General features: G+C 42.0%; 1 protein-coding gene across 1 annotated transcript; it reads left to right on the forward strand.

Annotated features, from left to right (window-relative positions):
- Window positions 1–656: 656 nt before the first annotated feature.
- On the forward strand, window positions 657–19,587 carry Smu1 (SMU1 DNA replication regulator and spliceosomal factor). The gene is made up of 12 exons (XM_060391037.1): window positions 657–805; window positions 2,384–2,594; window positions 4,211–4,363; window positions 5,432–5,542; window positions 7,055–7,183; window positions 9,608–9,727; window positions 13,077–13,193; window positions 14,275–14,402; window positions 15,027–15,153; window positions 17,078–17,245; window positions 18,173–18,325; window positions 19,061–19,587. Exons 1-12 carry the CDS (start codon window positions 780–782, stop codon window positions 19,157–19,159), a joined length of 1,542 nt encoding a protein of 513 aa, XP_060247020.1. The 5' UTR covers window positions 657–779; the 3' UTR covers window positions 19,160–19,587.
- Window positions 19,588–19,780: the final 193 nt, after the last annotated feature.

Below are 19,780 nucleotides of genomic sequence, written 5' to 3' on the forward strand. Positions count from 1 at the left end.
TGCACCCGGCTTGTAAATATATTTAAATGTGTATTTCTTTGTCAATAAAGTTTTAAAATCGCTTTTGGAACTAGGCACCGTGATGTACAACTGTAATCTCAGCAATTGGAAAGTAGAAGCATCCTCAACGACATAATTAGTTTGAAGCCAGCCCTGGGCTGCATGTCGGTCCCACCGTCTCTCTAGCCTTCATTTATAAAATTCATCAACGTTTATGTATCTTTTTTTAGTAAGTGGGGATTGAACGAGGGCTTCTCACTTGCTAGGTAAGCACTCCATCACTGAGCCCTGTAACTGCTTAACGTATGATCTGTTATGCAATGCTAGGTATGATTTAAAGTCTATACTGAAAGGATTCGCAGATCTGTTATACCTTTGCATTGGTTGCGTTTCTTTTCCCGTAACCGCAGCTCTATCAACTGAATACTGGCTACAGAGGGGCGTGACGGCACACACCTTTAATTCCATCGCTAGGGAGGCAGAGAAAGGCGGACCTGAGTTCCGGGACAGGCAAGGCTGCCACAGCTCAGGCCGGAAGAATAATCGCCTCCACTTCCGGTGGGCACCTTCAGCTCCAAGCACCTTTAACTTCTCTTGCAACCCCCGTCCCGCTCCAGACCGATTGTTGACAAGCACGCGAGGCTCCACCCCTCCGCACCGCCTCTTTGCCCTTTGACCCTGACGAGCGGAAGTGACGCCAGGAGGCCGCCGGAGGTGTCGCAAAGTACCGTGCGATCGGCTCTGTGTTGAGTAGGGTCTGGACCGCGATCGGTACCGCTATGTCGATCGAAATCGAGTCTTCAGAGTGAGTCCTGCTCTGGCGTCTTCGCGGCGTGGGGTGGCGGAGGATACGCGGGAGGGTGTCCGCGGAGGCTGGCTGCGCGCCGGAAGCTGCGGCCTCGGGGGCGGGAAGGCCGGCACCGCCAGACCCGGCGTGGGTGTGTGCACAGGCACACTGAGCCGACCTGACGGCTGTGTTTTCCTCTACCCAGCTGCTCCCCACTCATTTTTGTCGCCAGCCCCCCGGCCCGCCTGTGCGGCAGCTTTTCCTCCTCATCAGAGCTCTAGTTACCGTAAAGGCTCAGTTGTTTCTGCTCTTTGATTAGACAGACCCAGGGTGGCGCCTTTGTGTTTCGGTTTGCAACTTGTAGATTGAGAACCTCTATGTGGAGAGACAATTTGAGTATTGGGTCAGAAGAATGAGCTTTAGCGCAGACGGGGCGGCGAGGAGACAGGTAGGCGGGGAGTTTCTGACTGAAGAGATTTCCTGGACTTCGCCAGGACCCATCCACCGCCTTTTCTTGCTGACAAGTAAAAATTAAGTTAGCAAACATTTGTGTTCTGAGTGTTAGGGAGGTAGGTCTCTTCTGAAGAGCTGCAGAAAAGGGAGGTTTATTAATCGGCTGAGACTGAAACCTGCTATGTATTAAGACTGAAAGTCGGGCGTGAAGTCACAGCAGTAAAAAGAGACGGGTAGGAAGGTCTGAATTCCAGTATGTGGCTCTTCAAAGCGAGATTTATGTTTTTAATTCGCAGTTAGATGTAAATCATTTTTCTGCTTTTGTTTGCTTGTTCGTTTTGTTTCGAGACAGGGTTTCTCTGTATAGCCCTAGTCTGCCTCCAGGTGCTGGGACTAAAGGCATGCGCCACCACCACCCTGCTTGTTGTCATTTTTTAAATGGACCAAAATTTCCCACAGAAATTTAGGTGACTTAATTAATTAATATTTTTAATATTTATTTATTTTGTGTATATAAGTGCTGTTTTCATGCACACCAGAAAAGGGAATCAGATTCCATTACAGATGGTTGTGAGCCACCATATGGTTGCTGGAAATTGAACTCAGGACTTCTGAAGTGGCAGTCAGTGCTCTTAACCGCTGATCCAGCGGTTTTTTCTTTTCAAGGCAGGGTTTCTCCGTGTAGCCGTAGCTGTCCTGAAATTCTCTTTGTAGACCAGGCTGTCGTCAAACTCAGAGATCCACTTGCCTCTGCCTCCTGAGTGCTGAGATTAAGGGCATAAACCAACACTACTGGGCCAGATGATTTAAAAGAAAAAAAAATAGTGACTATTGTAGGTTTAAATTATCTTACACAAATGTCCAGTAAGTCCTGTGATCAGAATAATGGCTACCAACTTCCTTTCTGAGTTGGGAAGAAAGGGGGAAGGGGAGGACATTGGACAAATGATTTCACCTCTCTGAACTCCAGTTCTCCTATCTTTAGATGGAAGTCCTTTGGAGCCTCCTGTAATTTTTGGAAAGTTTTACTCTCATACTAAAATGGAAAGTGGGTAGTAAAAGGACTAATCAGGAGAATTAACCTCAAATGTTTTCCTTTGGGTTCCTGACTGAAGATCTCTGAACTGAATGACTTTCTTTCAGTGTGATTCGTCTTATCATGCAATACTTGAAGGAGAACAGTTTACATCGGGCGTTGGCCACATTACAGGAAGAAACTACTGTCTCTCTAAATACTGTGGATAGCATTGAAAGTTTCGTGGCTGACATTAATAGTGGCCATTGGGACACTGTTTTACAGGCTATACAGTCTCTGAAATTGCCAGACAAAACCCTTATTGATCTCTATGAACAGGTAAGATTGAGATGTTCCTGGGGTTTTTTGTTGGTCACTTGATTAGGATGTATCAGTGAGCCTTCCTTCAAGCACTTAAGGCTTATAAACTGACTGGGAAATATATGTTGTCAAGACTCAAGATTTCTTTTTCTTCCTTTTTGGAAGATTCAAGATTTTCCTGAACTGAAATTATTTCTTGGTGTGGTTTTGAGGATCAAACCCAGGAAAACTGAAATTACTTTTAGGTGGTCATTAAATGAAATATTCTAAAGCTGAGCTTGGAGGTTTGAGGCCAGGTGGTTTATATAGTGAGTTCTAGGCAAGCCAGGGATCTATTGTAAGACCCTGTCTCAAAGGAAATTAAAGAGAGAAAAATATTCTAGTATCAAAAATTATGTGATTCAATTCAGGCACTAACCGCCTGGAATTAGCACACACCACTAAGTCTGACATAGATTTCCCTCACGTCAGATATTTCCTGCACTGTCTTTGGGTGGTGGGTTGCATTGGGGTGGAGCATATTTAGGCCACTTAAGCTGTTTTGTGTGTGTGTGTATTTGTTTGTTTGATGTTTGTTTGTTTGTTTTTGAGACAGGTTTCTTTTTGTCGCCCTGGCTGTCCTGGAACTTGCTCTGTAGACCAGGCTGGCTTGGAACTCGAGAGTTCACCTGCCTCTGCCTCCTGAGTGTTGGGATTGGAGGCATGCTTTACCCCTGCCCAGCTTTAGGACACTTACGCTTTTGCCCAACTAACTTTTGGGCCTCACGTGACATGCTCAGATTTGATAATTTACTAGAATGATCCATAGAACTCATAAAAGCTCTATACTTAGGTGATTAGTGTTTTATTCTCAAGGACACAGATTGGAAGTAGTCAGAGGAAAAGACAGAAAGAGCAGAGTCTCGGAGAGACCTGAATTTAGAATTTTGGTTCTGTCTGTATGGAATTGGGTTGTACCTCCCACCTGGCAGATCCCCAGCCAGAGGGTTCTGTTGAGGTTTTGTTATATAATCCTGATTATACAGTTTCCAGCCTTGGTCTTCATCCACCATCTCCCCATTGGCCCTTATCCTCAGAGGTGGGACTGGCTCAAAACCTTAACCTAATGACGTGGCTTTTCTGGTAACCAATTCTGTTTCTTTTTTGTTTCAAGACAGGGTTTCTCTGTGTACCCTTGGCTGTCCTGGACTCACTTTGTAGACCAGGCTGTCTTCTAACTCACAGATATTCCTGCCTCTGCCTCCCCAAATGCTGGGATTACAGGCGTGCACCACTGTACCCAGTGTTTTGTTTTGTTTTGTTTTTTGTTTTGTTTTTGCCCCCCATCCGTGTTTGAAGGTGTCAGGTCTCATTTTGGCACAAACTTAAGTGTTAGGCAAGCTGTGTCACCAGCAGCTCTACTGGAGTCGTCCATGGAAGTTGGCCAGGATTCTTGCTCCTACTGCATTTGCTCTAACCATCAGTGCTCAAAGGACATGGGCTTCATTAGGTTGGTCTAAGTGATCTTAAGTGGATTATTTAGTAAAAGTGATAATGCTTGTCTTTGTACATAAAAAATAAAAACAAAAAAGTGAAGAGAAAGAAGATTGCTGAAAATTTGTATGCTGAAATTTTGTTTTCTTTCCGTTGTCCAGGTTGTTCTGGAATTGATAGAGCTTCGTGAATTAGGTGCTGCCAGGTCACTTCTAAGACAGACAGACCCCATGATTATGTTAAAGCAAACACAACCAGAGCGCTATATTCATCTGGAAAACCTCTTAGCCAGGTCTTACTTTGATCCTCGTGAGGTATGACTGTAGTAGTTAAAAGAATCTTTGTTAATTGTGAAAGTAAATAATCTGATCCTGCAAAAAAAATTTTTTAATTTTTGTTTGCGTTTATCTGTTTGGAAGGACATACATGTGTGGAAGTCAGAGGACAGTTTACAGGAGTTGGTTCTTCTACCATGGGATTCAAAGTCATCATTGTGCTTGGTGGCAAACACCTTTTCCTAAAGAGCTGTCTCATCCACCAAGAAAAGCACCATTTTAGAGACACACAGTTTCTTTCACACGTGATGTTCCACTGGAGGGCTATCAAAATAAAAGAAAGCAGGGCTGGAGAGATGGCTCAGCAGTTAAGAGCACTAGCTGTTCTTCCAGAGGTCCTGAGTTCAAGTCCCAGCAACCACATGGTGGCTCACAACCATCTGTAATGGAATCTGATGCCTTCTTCTGGTGTGCATGAAAAACAGAGTGTGTTCATATACATAAAATAAATAAATCTTTAAAAATAAAGAAAAGAAAGGAGAGTGTAATAGGATCTGGTTAATAGACAATTAAAAAGATTTCTGAAGATTATGAGTCTTTGGCCCTGCAAATATTTCAGAAACTAGAATCACACCTCTGTCTTTGTGGCTTAGGTGGGCTCTTCAGGATTATCAATATAGATTGACTCATGATATGTATACCAGTTCTCTCCCATACTTCTGAAATGCAGAATTGGAAATTTATTTTAAAACACTAATTGGGTTTAATTCATCACCTGTTTAACTAGATATTTTGTTTTCATATTTTACTATTTGAATTTCTTGTTTCTGTTGCTTTTGAAAAAAAAATTTTTTTTTAATTATTTTACTTAAGTGTGTGTGTGTGTATCCATCCATGCATGTATGTATGTGTGTGCACATGCCTTAGGAAGCCTGAGGCATTGAATTCCTCCTGAAGCTGGAGTTACAAGAAGTTGTGAGCTGACCCATGTGGGTACTGGGAATCGACCTTGTCTCTGGTAGAGTAGTACCTGCTCTTAAGTGCTTTAAGTACATACATTCATGCCATGCTTCTCCTTGGAAATGATACCGCCTCTTTTCCTCCCAGGCTTATCCAGATGGAAGTAGCAAAGAGAAAAGGAGAGCAGCAATTGCCCAGGCGTTAGCTGGGGAAGTCAGTGTGGTGCCGCCTTCTCGTCTCATGGCATTGCTGGGACAGGTAATTAAATGCTGCCTCGGATAGAACATACCTATATAGCTGATTGCTTAGCAGCTGTGCTGTGCACTCTTCCTCTTTTCTTGGAGTAGCAATGTAGACTAAGCATCCAGGATATAAGCTCTAGCATCTTTTAGAATTATGTTGGAACTGCTAGGGAACTTCCATGTTCATGCCCCATTATTCCATACTTTTTTTTTTAAGGTTTGTTTATTTTTATACAGGTTTCTGCCTTCATGCCAGAAGAGGGCACCAGATCTCATTATAGATGGTTAAGAGCCACCATGTGGTTGGTGGGAATTGATCTCAGGACCTTTGGATGAACAGTCAGTGCTCTTAACCTGTGAGCCATCTCTCCATCACGAATCCATACTCTTACCAGCTCTGTGGTCTTGTCAGGCTGGGGCTATAGCTCGGTCAGTAGGACAGAGTGCTTACTCCTTGTGCGTGAGATTGTAGATTTGCTCCCAGTGAAATCCTACAGTGATTTATTTTCTGACACAAAAATATGGTATTACTGTGAGGATTTGCATGTGTGTAAATACTAATACTTGGGAGATGGAGACAACTTAGGGAGGAAAGTATTTTTTTCCTTATACGCTCTACTGTCATCTAGGAAAGCCAGGGTAAGATCTCAAAGCAGGAACATGAAGTCAGGAACTGAGGCAGAAGCCAGTTAGTTGTGCTGCTTGCTGTCTTGCCTTTCATGTCTTACTCATCTTGCTTTCTTATACAACCTCGGCCATCTTCCCAGGGGTGGTACTGCCCACAGTGGGCTGGGCCTACATCAGTTATTAATCCAGAAAGTGCCCTCAGCTGTGCCCACAGGCCAGTCTGATGGAGCCACTTCCTCACATGGGGTTTCCTCTTGCCTAGTAGGCACAAGCTGGGATTACAAAGCACCCCTGTCTGGAGATGTTCAAGGTAGCATTCATTAGATAAGTTGACAAGTTGGAAGCAGTTCAAGTGTTCACTAATATAGTGATTAGCTAAACGGAAACATCCAGTAAACAGTATATTTTACGGCCATTAAAATGATAGTTTTGCCATTCTTAATACATATGAATGGGTATATTAAGGTATGTTATAGTATGATGATATTAGGTGAAGGCAGATTATAGTGAATAGTGTAGTTGCTGATAGAGCAATTTAATTCATCATATGAGAGGAAAATGACTAGAAGGAATTACGTAAAATGTTGTTAGTGGTTGGCTTTGAGTATTGGGACTCTGGGAAATTCCTGCTTTCCACATTTTTTGTTTATAATAAAGGGAAATGATAATAATAATAATGGTATGTGATAATGTTTGCCTGTCCTGTCAGTGCCTGCCGTGAGTAGCCCATGCTCTTGCACACACTGTACCCTAGACTGTGTTTGCATGGTCAGAGATGGTGGTGACCGGAAAGCTTAGTTCTCTCTGAACCTCATTCTTTCAGGCTTGGATTTGCCTGAGTAAGCAGTAATTACTGGCTCTTCAAAGCTTCTGAGCAGATTGATTATTTCTCTTTTCACAGGCTTTGAAGTGGCAGCAGCACCAGGGATTACTTCCTCCCGGTATGACCATAGATCTGTTTCGAGGCAAAGCAGCTGTCAAAGATGTGGAAGAAGAAAAGTTTCCAACACAACTGAGCAGGCATATTAAGGTAGGATCTGATATCTTAGACACTGATATCTTAAACAGTTGGTAGTCAGTCATTGAGTGCTCATAATGGACAGAGCCTGCTGCAGGAGCTAGGTACCAGGGAGGAGAGCTCTGACAGTACTCGGGGCTCTTGGTGTCCATTGGGTACTGCTGTGGCCTGGCAGTGCTGCACGTCACTTGTCTACACAATTATATACATATGTGAAGTCCAGCCCATAATCCTTTATTTGGAGAAATAGTCCACTCTGGTTAAACCTGGGACTATATTGGCTTCTACATGCATGTCCTGTTAAACATTTGTGCTTAGTCGGCTGTGTGTCAGGCAGAGGACTAGGCATGGGTTGTAAGGTTGACTTGTGATGTTAAGGGATAATTTACCTTCGGGCTCACTTAGTTACTGTGTGAGTGCATGCTGAGGGTTAGACCTCAGCACACCAGTAGCTACATCCCCAGATCTTGATTGTATTTGGAGACTTTTGTTTTTGTTGTTTCTTTCCAAGAAGGGTTTCTGTATGTAGCCCTGGCTGTCCTGGAACTCACTCTGTAGACCAGGCTGGTCTCCAACTCAGAGATCAGCCAGTGTCTCTGTCTGTCTCCCAAGTGCTGAGATTAAAGGCATACTTCATCACCACCTGCCTGTTTGTATACTTTTAGGAAAAGGCACAGTCAAGTAGTTCAGTTTCCAGTCAGGTATGTTTGCTAATGTTAGCATCTCTTTTATATTACAGTTTCTCCATAATTTTGTGCTTTAATTGAGTTCATAGATGTAAAAATGCTACATGTTTATGGGGCTAGGGAGATGGGTCAGTGGATAAATGCTTGCTGTGCAAAGATGAGAACCTGAGTTTGGGTTTCCATTACCCACATAAAACTGAGTGTGAGCGTGCATATGTAAGCACAGTGCTGGGGGCAGAGACAGGCAGATGTTGGGGGCTTGGTAGCCAGCCATTCTAGCAGAATAAGGGGAGCTTCAGATTCAGCGAGAGCCTGTGCCTTGAAGAATAAAGTAGACAGAGGTAGAAGATAACTGATAGTGACCTCTAACCTCCAGTGTCCATGCGTGAGTGAGTGTACCAGCATAAACGTGTACATATGCATACACTGTACTACACATAAATGCACACAGATGTTGCATATTATTTGACTTTTTGACTTTGGTTTAGTTTTTCACATTTGTCTTTTCTGCGCTGTGTTCTAACTTGCATGGGATAATATTTTTGAGTAGTAACTTTATTTACCTTGGTTGAAGACTTCATTCAACCAGAATTTATTTTATTGGTGCCACTGGGCTAGAAGTTTTCTGACATGAACATGTAGTAATTTTTTGCATTGAAAATATAGCTAGACATGATGGTGCACTCCAGTAATTTCTGCAGCCTAAGGCAGGAAGACATCGTGGCCTGCCTTAGTTCTAGACTCCGTTCAAGGCCAGTGTGAGCAACTTATGAGACCCTGTCTTCTCCAAATAAAAAAGAGGGCTGGGGATATTTTTCAATAGTAGAGCACTTGCCTTGTATGTGTGGACCCTGGGTGTGCACCGCAGCACTAAAGAAGGAGTGAAATCACTAATGGTGATCCAGTAGTCTTCTCTTGCCATCTGTCCACTGTCCTGAGGCACATACCAAGTGGGTAGCTTGTCAGATTATTATTATTTGTTGTTGTTGTTGTTTCCCTAAAGATTTATTCACTTTTATTTTCTATGTTTTCTATGTATTGGTGTTTTGTGTGCATGTTTATCTGTGCACTACAGGTGTGCCTGGTGCCCACAGAGGCCAGAAAGGGGCACTGGATCCTTTGGAATTGTAGTTACAGATGGTTGTGAGTTGTTTGCCTTGTGGGTTCTGGGATCTGAATCCAGGTCCTACACAAGAGCAGCCAGTGCTCTTAACTGCTGACCTGTGCAGATACACAACAGAAACCTGTTAAGCCATGTTAATTTGTGAGTGGAATGCCATTCTGATAGCTGATTCTGGCAGAAAGTTATTGTTTCAGCTAACTGAATTATTTGTTCTACATCTCATGGTAAAACAAGGAATTTTTTTTTTTCCAGCTAAGTGTGGTGATGTCTGCTTGTAGTCCCAGCACTTGGGGGTACTGAAGTAGAAAGATCTCCAGTTTGAGGACGGTGTGGGCTGTATATCCAGTTCTTGTCCAGCTTAGGCCACATAGTGGAAACATCTTTGAAAGAACAAAACAAAGTGGTCTTTCTCATTTTCTTTGGAAATAATTTTATTAAAACAACATTTAGATGTAAGCATTCAGAGACAGCATCTGCCAGGATTCAGGTTTAGAAATGCCCTCTTGTACTCCATAGTACAGGCCATCTGTGATTATATGCAAGGGCAGGATTGCTCAAAAGGTTAAATGGGTATTATTTTAAGACCATTACATAAAACTTTCGTCTTCATTGTCTCACTTGGAACAGTTTGGTCAGAAATCCCATGTGGAGTGTGCTCGGTTCTCTCCAGATGGTCAGTATCTGGTCACTGGCTCTGTTGATGGATTTATTGAAGTGTGGAACTTCACTACTGGAAAAATCAGGAAGGTAAAGTATTTTAAATGCATTAACTTTTTTCCTTTAGAAAGAATTGCTAATTTTCCATTAATTAGCTGTCTTATTTCTGAGTTAGACTTGAGGAAGGACCTTTCTGAAATGAACATGCATTTTATAATTTAAAATATCGTTTTAAGTTAAATTCTGATTTTTTTTGTTTGTTTGTTTGTTTTGTTTTTCGAGATGGGATTTCTCTGTGTAGCCTTGGCTGTCCTGGACTCACTGTGTAAACCAGGCTGGCCTCAAACTCACAAAGAAATGCCTGCCACTGCTTCCTGAGTTTTGGAATTAAAGGTTTGTGTCACCACCACCGGTGTTGCAAGTTTAAAATCTCGGTTTAGGTTAAAATCTGAGTTTTTTTATTTTATTTCTCAAGACAGGGCTTCTCTGTTGTGTGCTAGCAGTTTCTTACATGTCTTTTTAGTAATGTTCTCAGGTGACAGCATACATGCCTTGTAGTGTATTGTACCCTTCACTTTCCTCTTGTAGTGCTTTTGAAATAATTGCTGAATTGCTTTGCGTTGTATGGAATGAATCATGATCGTGTAATGAGTTTCTTTAAGGTTGTTGCCAGTCTCACATAATTGTGGTACTAATTGTTTTTTTGTGTGTGTGTGTGCGAATGAAATTTATATGTTAGTAGCCCCCAAAACTTTCTAGGTAGCACACTCCCCATGTGTGTATGCTTATATGAGAGTGTCAGGTACCTGTGCACGTGTGTGTGGAGGCCAGAGGACAGCCTTTCGTGTTGTTACTCAGGTGCTGCCCCCTTTTTTTTGACATAAAGTTTCTTTCTGGTGTGGAACTCCTCGAGTAGGCTGGCCTTCGTTGGTGTCAGACCCATGTCTGCTTTCCTAGCTGTGGGAGAACAAATATAGACCATGCTATTTTTTTTTCCACATGAGTTTTGGGGATTGAGTTTAGATCTTCATGCTTGTAAGGCAACAACTCCCCAGCCCCTTTGTCCATTTTCTGACGTTTTTTTTAAAAATTGGTTTCTAGGGGTTTTCTGTCATAGGGAATTCAGATTAGGTATTCCTGGGGCTGAAGAAATGACTGTTAGGTAAAGCGCTTGCTCTGCAAGTGTGAGAACCAGTGTTCAGGGTTCCAGAGTCCATGTATATGTTGGATGGTTGGTTTGGCAGCCTGCCTGAAATTCCAGTGTTTTGTTCTGGTTTTTGGTTTTTTGAGACAGGGTTTCTCTGTGTAGTCATGGCAGTTCTGTAACTAGATCTGTAGACCAGGCTGGCCTTGAACTCAGAGGGATCTGCCTGCCTCTGCCTCTTGACTGCTGGGATTAAAGGAATGTGCCACCACCACTTGGCCTTGCTTTGGTTTTTGATTCACTCCTGGAATTTGTATAGGTGGGTAAAACTGGTGTAGATCCAACTTATTTTACCTTTAGATTACTGTTATTGACTCATCCATTCATTTAAGTGTGATTTTCATTACACTAAATTTCAATCCGTATATAATTATTTTCTCTATTTAATATTTTTAATTTATTTAGTATTTAATTTATTGATAATTTTATTAATCTATTATTTACTATTTAATTTTAAATATTAAATATATTTTTTTTGTTTATGGATGCTTGTGTTCTAATGTGCTTGTGCTGAGGTCAGAGGGCAATTTGTGGGAGTTGGTTCTCTATTGATTCCATATAGGCCTCAGGGATCAAACTTTTAGTAATAGTAGATATTGGTGCTAGCTAGTTTTTGTCAAATTAACAGTAGTAGATAGGGCCATTTGAGAGGAAGGAATCTTTTTTTCTTTTCATTCTTTTATTTAATTATTTATTTATTATTATTATTTTGAGACAGGGTTTCTCTGTGTAGCCTTGACTGTTCTGGACTCACTTTGTAGACCAGGCTGGCCTCAAACTCACAGAGACCCTCCTGCCTCTGCCTCCCAGAGTGCTGAGATTACAGGTGTGTGCCACCGTACTCAGTGAATCTTTTTCTTTCATGATTTGTTTTTATATTATGTGCATTAGCATTCTGCCTGCTTGCATGTGAGTGATGGTGTCAGAGCCCATGGAACTGGAATTAGAGACTGTTGTGACCAATGCTCTTAACTGCTGCGCCATCTCTCCAGCCAGAGAGGAATAGATCATAATGGAGAAAATGCTTTCCTAAGATAGGTTTGTAGGCAAGCTTGTAGGATATTTTCTTAATTAGTAATTGATGTGAGAGGGTCTAGGCCGTTGTAAAAGATGAAATAAATCCTCTCTTCTCCAAGCTGCTTTGGCCGTGGTGTTTTACTGAAGTAGTAGAAACCTCTTTACCCATTGAGCCCATCTTGCCAGCTGGGGTAGTGGATTTTATGGGCGATTTTCACTTTTTTGTATGTTTGGTTTAAAAAAGTACTGAATACAACTGGGTGTGGTGGCACATGCCTGTAATCCCAGCACTGGAGGAGGGAAAGGGAGGCAGGTAGATCTCTGTGAGTTCAAGGCCAGCCTGGTCTCCAAAGTGAATCCAGGACAACCAAGGCTACACAGGGAAATCCTGTCTTGAAAATAAAAAGAAAGAAAGAAAGACAGAGACAAAGAAAAAGAAAGAGAAAGAAAAGCACTTCTGAAAGACAGATAATGGAAACATTTTAAAAATATATGAAATACTATGTGGAGTTGATTTTCTTCTTCCCACCTTTATATGAGTTCCAGAGATGAAATTCAGGTGGCCAGGCCCTTTGTGGCAAGTGTCTTTACCACCTAACTCATCTTTCTGGCCCATTTGTTTAAACCATTAAACAATCTCACTTTATAATAAAAAAACAAAAACCAGTTTCATTTTCTGTGTGTGGTAATACATGCGTCTAATCTCAAAACTTCCCTGCCTGAAAAATAGAAAATGAGAACAACAACAACAACAAATCTTTCATTTGAGTAGTGATAGATGTTAAATGAAACATCATACATAGATATTCCAGTAGATGATTTTAGGAAAGGTAGCTGACAGTTTGAGACAAATGTTTGCTTACTTTCCCATGTCATCCCCCAAATAAGTAAATTGAGATTCCTTAAAGACAGAAAATGTGAGACTTGAGAGACATTTTGCCTAGAGAAGTTTGGTGAGTCACCAGAGGCATTGCCATGTCCACCTTACATTGGTACTTCCTGTAGTGTAATTTGAGTTTTGTGAATTTATTTATCCCTAATTTTATCAGTTGTTCATGAGGAACTTGTACATGGCACTGCTATTTGCTTTGGAGGTTTAAAGTAGACCCACTCCATCGTCCTGCTTCTAGTCAGTTTCAGCAGTTCTGGGTGGGGCCACTGGTTTGACATTGGTTTGATTTTGTGTTATTTTAATAACTGAATCGTTGCTTACTTTAGGATCTTAAGTACCAGGCCCAAGATAACTTTATGATGATGGATGATGCTGTCCTCTGCATGTGTTTCAGCAGAGATACTGAAATGTTAGCAACTGGGGCCCAAGATGGGAAGATCAAGGTATGATCAGTTCCAAGAGTGCTTGTATTTAGACATTTTCAGGTTTCTTGTTTTGTTTGTTGGTTTATCTTGAGATGGGGTTCCTCTGTGTAGCCTTGGCTGGCCTTGAACTCAGAGATCTGCCTGCTTCTGCCCTTCTGTTACAGAGTTTAAGGGTGTGTACCACCATTGCCCAGCCATTTTCAAGTTTTTTAATGGTGTGGTACACATGACTTTCATTATCAAAATAGCTCTTTTTGTAAGCATCAACTTAATGCTAAGTCCTTTTTCTTGTTAAATTTTACTAATAATTCTGTGTGGGATGGTCTGTTAACATGTTTAAGGTCACATACAGCTGATAAATTACAGATCTGGCGATCTGGCACTTCAGTTCAAATCTGTCCTTGTCTGTTTTTGTTATAGCTCACTATATGTAATGTATTAAGGGAATGGTATACAGCCCATTAGCTGTACTTTGTTTTTAATTGCTTATGGTGGACCTGGGGCTAGGTAAAATATGGAAATGGTCACTGCTTAATGGACATAGCTATTGTTTTATTGTTTTTCTTTTTGTGTGCATGTGAGGTATTGGGGATTGAACTCAGGGCCTTGTGAATGTTAGACAAATACTCTTTCCTGTGGCTTGTTTTTTTGTTTGTTTTAAAGGTTTAATTGTCTTTGTTTTTAAGATTTATTTATTTTACGTGTATGAATGTTTTGCCTGCATGTATGTATGTGCACAGTGTTTGGGCCTAGTGCCTGGGCAGTCAGAAGTAGGCATCAGAATCCCCTGGAACTGAATTTACAGGCAGTTCTGAGCCACCATATAAGTGTTGGGAATTGAACCTGGGTCCACTACAAAAGCAGTAAGTGCTCTTAACTTCTGAGCCATTTCTCCAGCCCCTAGTCTTGAATCTTTATCTTAATAATTTATAAGAAAAGAGTTTTAAGTTTCAACGGATTTCACATCATTATACTACTACAGTAGACATGCCAGATGGAAACATTAACATGCAGCTTTCATGCCGTCTTGGTGTAATAGCACTGTGTTGTGAGCTGTATCTGCTAACACTTTATTCACACTTTTATTTTCTTAATAAAGGTGTGGAAGATTCAAAGTGGACAGTGCTTGAGAAGATTTGAAAGGGCACATAGTAAAGGGGTCACCTGCCTAAGCTTTTCTAAGGACAGCAGTCAGATCCTTAGTGCATCTTTTGACCAGACAATAAGGTAAGCGGGATCCCTGAACTCGTGAAGATTTGATAAATAAAACAGGACCCCAGATGGAGAAGTTACTCCATGAGCCTTTATGCTGTTTCCAGGATGGGGTGATGTGATTGCAAGGGTATATAGGCCTCATTTCCTCAAGTTCGGGTAGCATAGCACTGTTCTGTGCATTTGAGTTTTTATCCAGAAGAGATATCCACGTCTCAGTGCATGGTCTGTGGAGCTGGAAGCTTGCACTCCCAGTGCTTGGAAAGCAGAGACAGGTGGACCAAGTCTAAGCCAGCTTGGGCTTCCCAGTGAAACTCTGTCTTGAAAAAGGAAACATGTGGTCTGTGGAGCCACATGTGTTCTTAGTGCTTTGGAGGACCCAGATTCCTGGGACATAGCTAAGACCCACTAATTACTAATCTCTTACTGGTCTGGACGGAAGCCTGTGGTTACTGGTATTTCTCTCAGTCTCTTGCTGTGCAGTTTGCATTATTCTGTTTCATTGTTTGACATAATGATTTTATACTGTGTATATTTAATTTAATAGTGTCATACTTTTGCAGTTCACTTAAAATGCATTCAACACTTTGCTCCCCGGAATGACATACTGAATATTATTCTTTTAATTTTATTTGATAGAATTCATGGTTTGAAATCTGGAAAAACACTGAAGGAATTTCGGGGCCATTCCTCCTTTGTTAACGAGGCAACGTTCACACAAGATGGGCATTACATCATCAGTGCATCTTCTGATGGCACTGTGAAGGTGAAGTATCAGCACCGACTCATTCTGGGATGTCTGCTTCACTATTGCTTTTTATGAAGGTAGTGTTGGTCAGGATGGTGATGATCTAGCATGTGATCCGAGACAAAAGTTTCCTGTTGTGTATGGTACACACTCATGTAACCTCAGACTCATACAGGCCAAGCTTTATCGTGTGTAGAAAGAGGGTTCTTCTAAACCTAGTGAGACTTCCTTCATTCATAGATACATGCAGTAGTTCAGTGTCCCTTCCCATAACTAGAGGCTACTACTTAACCACTCCTTAAAATCAGTTCAGAAGTCTCAGTGACCAAGTCCTCCTTTCTTGTGCTTCTCTTCCAGTTTAGAACTTTCCTTGTTTGAAGAGGAGTAAGGGAGAGAAAGGTTAGGAATAAGAGCCTCCCTGCAGTTGGGAATCGAAGGCACTCCTCTTGCCACAAGTTCAGTGCCAGTCTCTGCGGTTTACGACCTTTTCTTTAAAGACAAACAAGGGGCCAGGAGTTGGTGGCAGGTGTGCTGGTGGTGGTGACTGTTCACGGATGTTTAGAAGACATCTGTGTTGTGCAGAGCTCCGTTAATCACATAGGAAAAGCATCGGGGGCATGTTGTAGAGGCTCTCCCACCTCCTTAGTGAGGGTATCTGAACAGTACCAGGCAATCCTTGGTCCCTCTCTTCTACACATATCACAGGCTTTTCAGGGTGTCTGACTAGAACAAGGTGAAAACTGAGATAATGGGATTGGGAGCGAAAGTGGGAAGGGTCTACATCTGGGATACAAAGTGAATAAACTGTAATTAATATAAAAAAGTACACCAAGATAAGTAGTTCTAGGGTCTGAATGGCTTCAGACTCTTAGATTCCCATGTATGTGCCAATGTTGTGGCTTCTTTTTGACCATATTCAGTAAGCTGTACATTAGAGTCATTTGTGGAACTTCAAGAAAATTCCCATGCGTCTGTCTTACACCTCGGCCTCACCAAATCAGTTTTGAAGATAGGGCGCTAAGCTAACCTCTCCTTTGGTTTTAATGCCATTTGAGTATTCAGTTTGTTTGTATATGTGGGTGTGTGGTGTCTCCTTACGCACTTAGAGCCCAGAGGTCAACTTTGGGTGGTGTTCCTCAGTTGCTTCTTCATGTTGTTCAGGGGTTCTTGCAGGGTCAGGGACACTTCAGGCATGTACAGCCACTCTCAGCTTCCAACTTACTGAGACAGGATTTCTCACTGAACTTGAAATGCAAAGATTCAGATAAGCTGGTTGGCGGTCCTGGTTCCTTCCCAGTACTGAGATTATTGGCATCCAGTTTTTCTGTGGGCGCTGGGAATCAAACTTAAGTCTTCATGTTTGTCTAGCAAGTACTTTACTGAGCCATGTCCTCAGTTCCTGGGTAATTTTTCCCTCCCTTCTTACCCGAGCTCTTGTAAAATATACTTTCTCAAAGTAAGGATCCTTCTGCCTCAGCTTCCTGATGGCTGAAATTACAGGTCTGTACCATCATGCTTGGTATTTTGTTTGATTTGAGACAGGATCTTGCTATAACAGCAGCCCAGGCTGGCCTTGAACTTTCAGCTCCCCAAGTTCTGGGATTACAGGTATGTGCCACTGTGTTAGCTTCTGGTTATTTATGAAGATAGCAGTGACATGTAGCTAATTTCAAGGTATGTGGTTCTGTTGGCTAAGGAAGAATGTATAAAGAAAGATCCTGGATCATATTGTTTAGCTTGTAGTTTTCATTTTATTATGCTAGTTAAATGCTGAAGAGTGCTTACATGTGGCAGTATTGGTTATTTGATTTTCTTAAGATCAAGCAGCTTTGTTTGAATCCATTTTTACTCATTTTTATTAACCTAATTGTTAACTTTTAAGCCTTAAACTTCAGAGATTCTCATATTCAGAATGTTTATATTTTATGTTTTTATATGGTAGATCTGGAATATGAAGACCACAGAATGTTCCAATACCTTTAAGTCCCTAGGCAGTACTGCAGGGACAGATATTACTGTCAATAGTGTGATTCTGCTTCCTAAAAACCCAGAGCACTTTGTTGTATGCAACCGGTCCAACACAGTGGTCATCATGAACATGCAGGGGCAGGTGAGTTCTCAGAAAGTGCTTCTGCACTGGCCTTGATCTGGCCCATACTGTGACCAAATGAGGTTCTGCTTCTAAGCTGTGGTAGCTTAGAACTATATTTGTAGATACCCATGTGGAAGTGTATCCTTTTTGCAGAGTGTATATGATGCTTTTTCTCTTTCATCTAGTCTATCTTGTTTCTGAGACAGAGTCTTGCTGGTCTACCCTCAAACTCAGTGACCCTCCTCTCTCAGGCTCCTCAGTCTGGGTTTATGGGTGTACTGTGCCCAGCTCCGGCCTGTCTTCAGCCTCCTTTAGATAGCAGCATTTCCTTTTAGGGAGGCCACTGTGTGGCCTAGGCTGGCCTTGAATTGGGTGTCCTTTCCCCAGCCCCCAAGTGCTGGGACTTCAGCTGAACACTACCAAGATGAGTTTAATGTTATATACCATAAAGCAAAGTCCTACTTGGTCCATCCTGGGTGGGGGATGGGCATTGCATCTGTTTGGACTGGAATTTTAAGTCCAGGTAGTACTGAAAACTAGAGGTATATTGATTTAGAAAATGGTTATATGTAAGGTACCGAATTTGCCTCAGGAGAACATAGTCAGTAAACTAGAGGATGGGGTGGTGACTTGGAAGCACAACTCAAAATTTCTGTTAGCTCTTTAATTTTAGGTAGCTTATTTGTTGAATGTTTTCAGGTGGAAGCCTGAACACACTCAGGTCCCAGCTCTTGGGAGGCTGGAGGCAGAAGGATCAGGAATTCAAAGTCAACCTTGACTGCATAGCAAGCAAGCTTGAGACCAGCCTGGATATGCGAGACTAGGTCTCAAAACAGACAGTCCTTATTAAGTGCTAGGTCAGCTGCAGGGGTAGTTTAGCATGCTGCCTGCAGTTGACCTGCTGTAAATCTTGTTCTGCTTTTCTTTGGATGTGGTGCCTTCCAGATTGTCAGAAGTTTCAGTTCTGGTAAAAGAGAGGGTGGTGACTTTGTTTGCTGTGCCCTGTCACCCCGTGGTGAGTGGATCTACTGTGTTGGGGAAGACTTTGTGCTCTACTGCTTCAGCACAGTCACTGGCAAGCTGGAGAGAACTCTGACGGTGAGTAGTAACTGGGGATGCATGCCCTGAAGGACAAGCCATCTGCAGGCTGACCACTGTCAGTGTGAACCTCTTTAGGGGGTATGCAGTGGACGTGCTTGCCAATGCACAGTTAGGTAACTGTATCACATGTTAGAATTCAGATAATGCAGTTCGGCTTCAGGGAAGAGGATGACTGTACAGAAAGCAGAGGGACATTACTGTCTAGCTAACTAGGCAGATCTTCCAGGCAGAGGAGTTGGAGACAGGCTTTCTCTGATACCTTTAGAAGGTAAATGACTTGCCTATTATCCTTCCAAATTGATTGCTTTTGAAACTTTCAGCTTTCCGCTATTAAGTTTCAACTAAATTGGAGGTATGAGGAGTATTTTTTCTTTTTCATGACAGGGTTTCTCTGTGTAGCTCTGGCTATCCTGGAACTTGCTCTGTAAAACAGGTTGGCCTCAAACTCAGCGATCCACCTGCCTCTGCCTCCTTCTGGGATTGAAAGTGTGTGCCACCTCCCAGCTTATGAGGAATGATGCATGCCAGTTCCTTTAATAAGCAGTTCCCAAATCTCAGTGATTTAACAAAATAAAAACTGATTATCAGTACTTGGAGAGCCCTCTTCAAGCAGTGGCATTTGGAGTATGTGACCTCTTAGGGTCCCTTCTTCATCCCCACTCAACTCTGGAGGCCTCTTGGAGTGCTTTGTTAAGTAAGGTCTGTGCACCCTGACTGCTTTCCACGGTCCAGGTTCACGAGAAGGATGTGATCGGAATTGCCCACCACCCACACCAGAACTTGATTGCCACCTACAGTGAAGATGGACTCCTGAAGCTCTGGAAACCCTAAGGCAGCCTTGCACTGCAGCCTTGCGGTATTCTTCTCACTCATACAGACAGTTTTCTTTGCAGCCAGGGAGCATGCACTTACATGGAGGCATGTTCAAGCGCTACTTTACTTTCTTATGTCTGCCTTTGTAAAGAGAATGTCTAAATGAACCACAAGAATACTTGTCTGAAATTTTGTGATTAAGAAGACTTACTACCATTTAAAGCATTTTAAAGGCTTTAGTTTATCTGCTTTTAACTGGGACAGTCACTTAATGTTTCAAATCTATCAAAAGATTTGAAACACTGTTATTTCTAGATGGAAAACTTCATTTGAAATGCTAAATAAAACATGCATCATATCATAAACTTGTAAATAAGTCACTATGGTATAATCAGTAGCTATGGATTTTTTTAAAAAAGATTTTAATAAACTTATACCTTTCTGAAGACTTTACCATAAATGTTCATATGGGGGAGGGGGAATCATTATTCTTGAACCTTCAGTGTGGTTGTCAGTTCCTGGGACAGTATAAGGTAGGCTAACATGAAAAAGCCCTGGTGACACATGATCTTTATTCTGTTGTCAGCCTTTTCATGCCAACAGTGTAAATAATTCTCAGGTGTAGTATTCTTCCTTCAC

Source organism: Meriones unguiculatus, chromosome 9 (assembly GCF_030254825.1).
Source record: "Meriones unguiculatus strain TT.TT164.6M chromosome 9, Bangor_MerUng_6.1, whole genome shotgun sequence".
NCBI classification, from domain to species: domain Eukaryota; kingdom Metazoa; phylum Chordata; class Mammalia; order Rodentia; family Muridae; genus Meriones; species Meriones unguiculatus.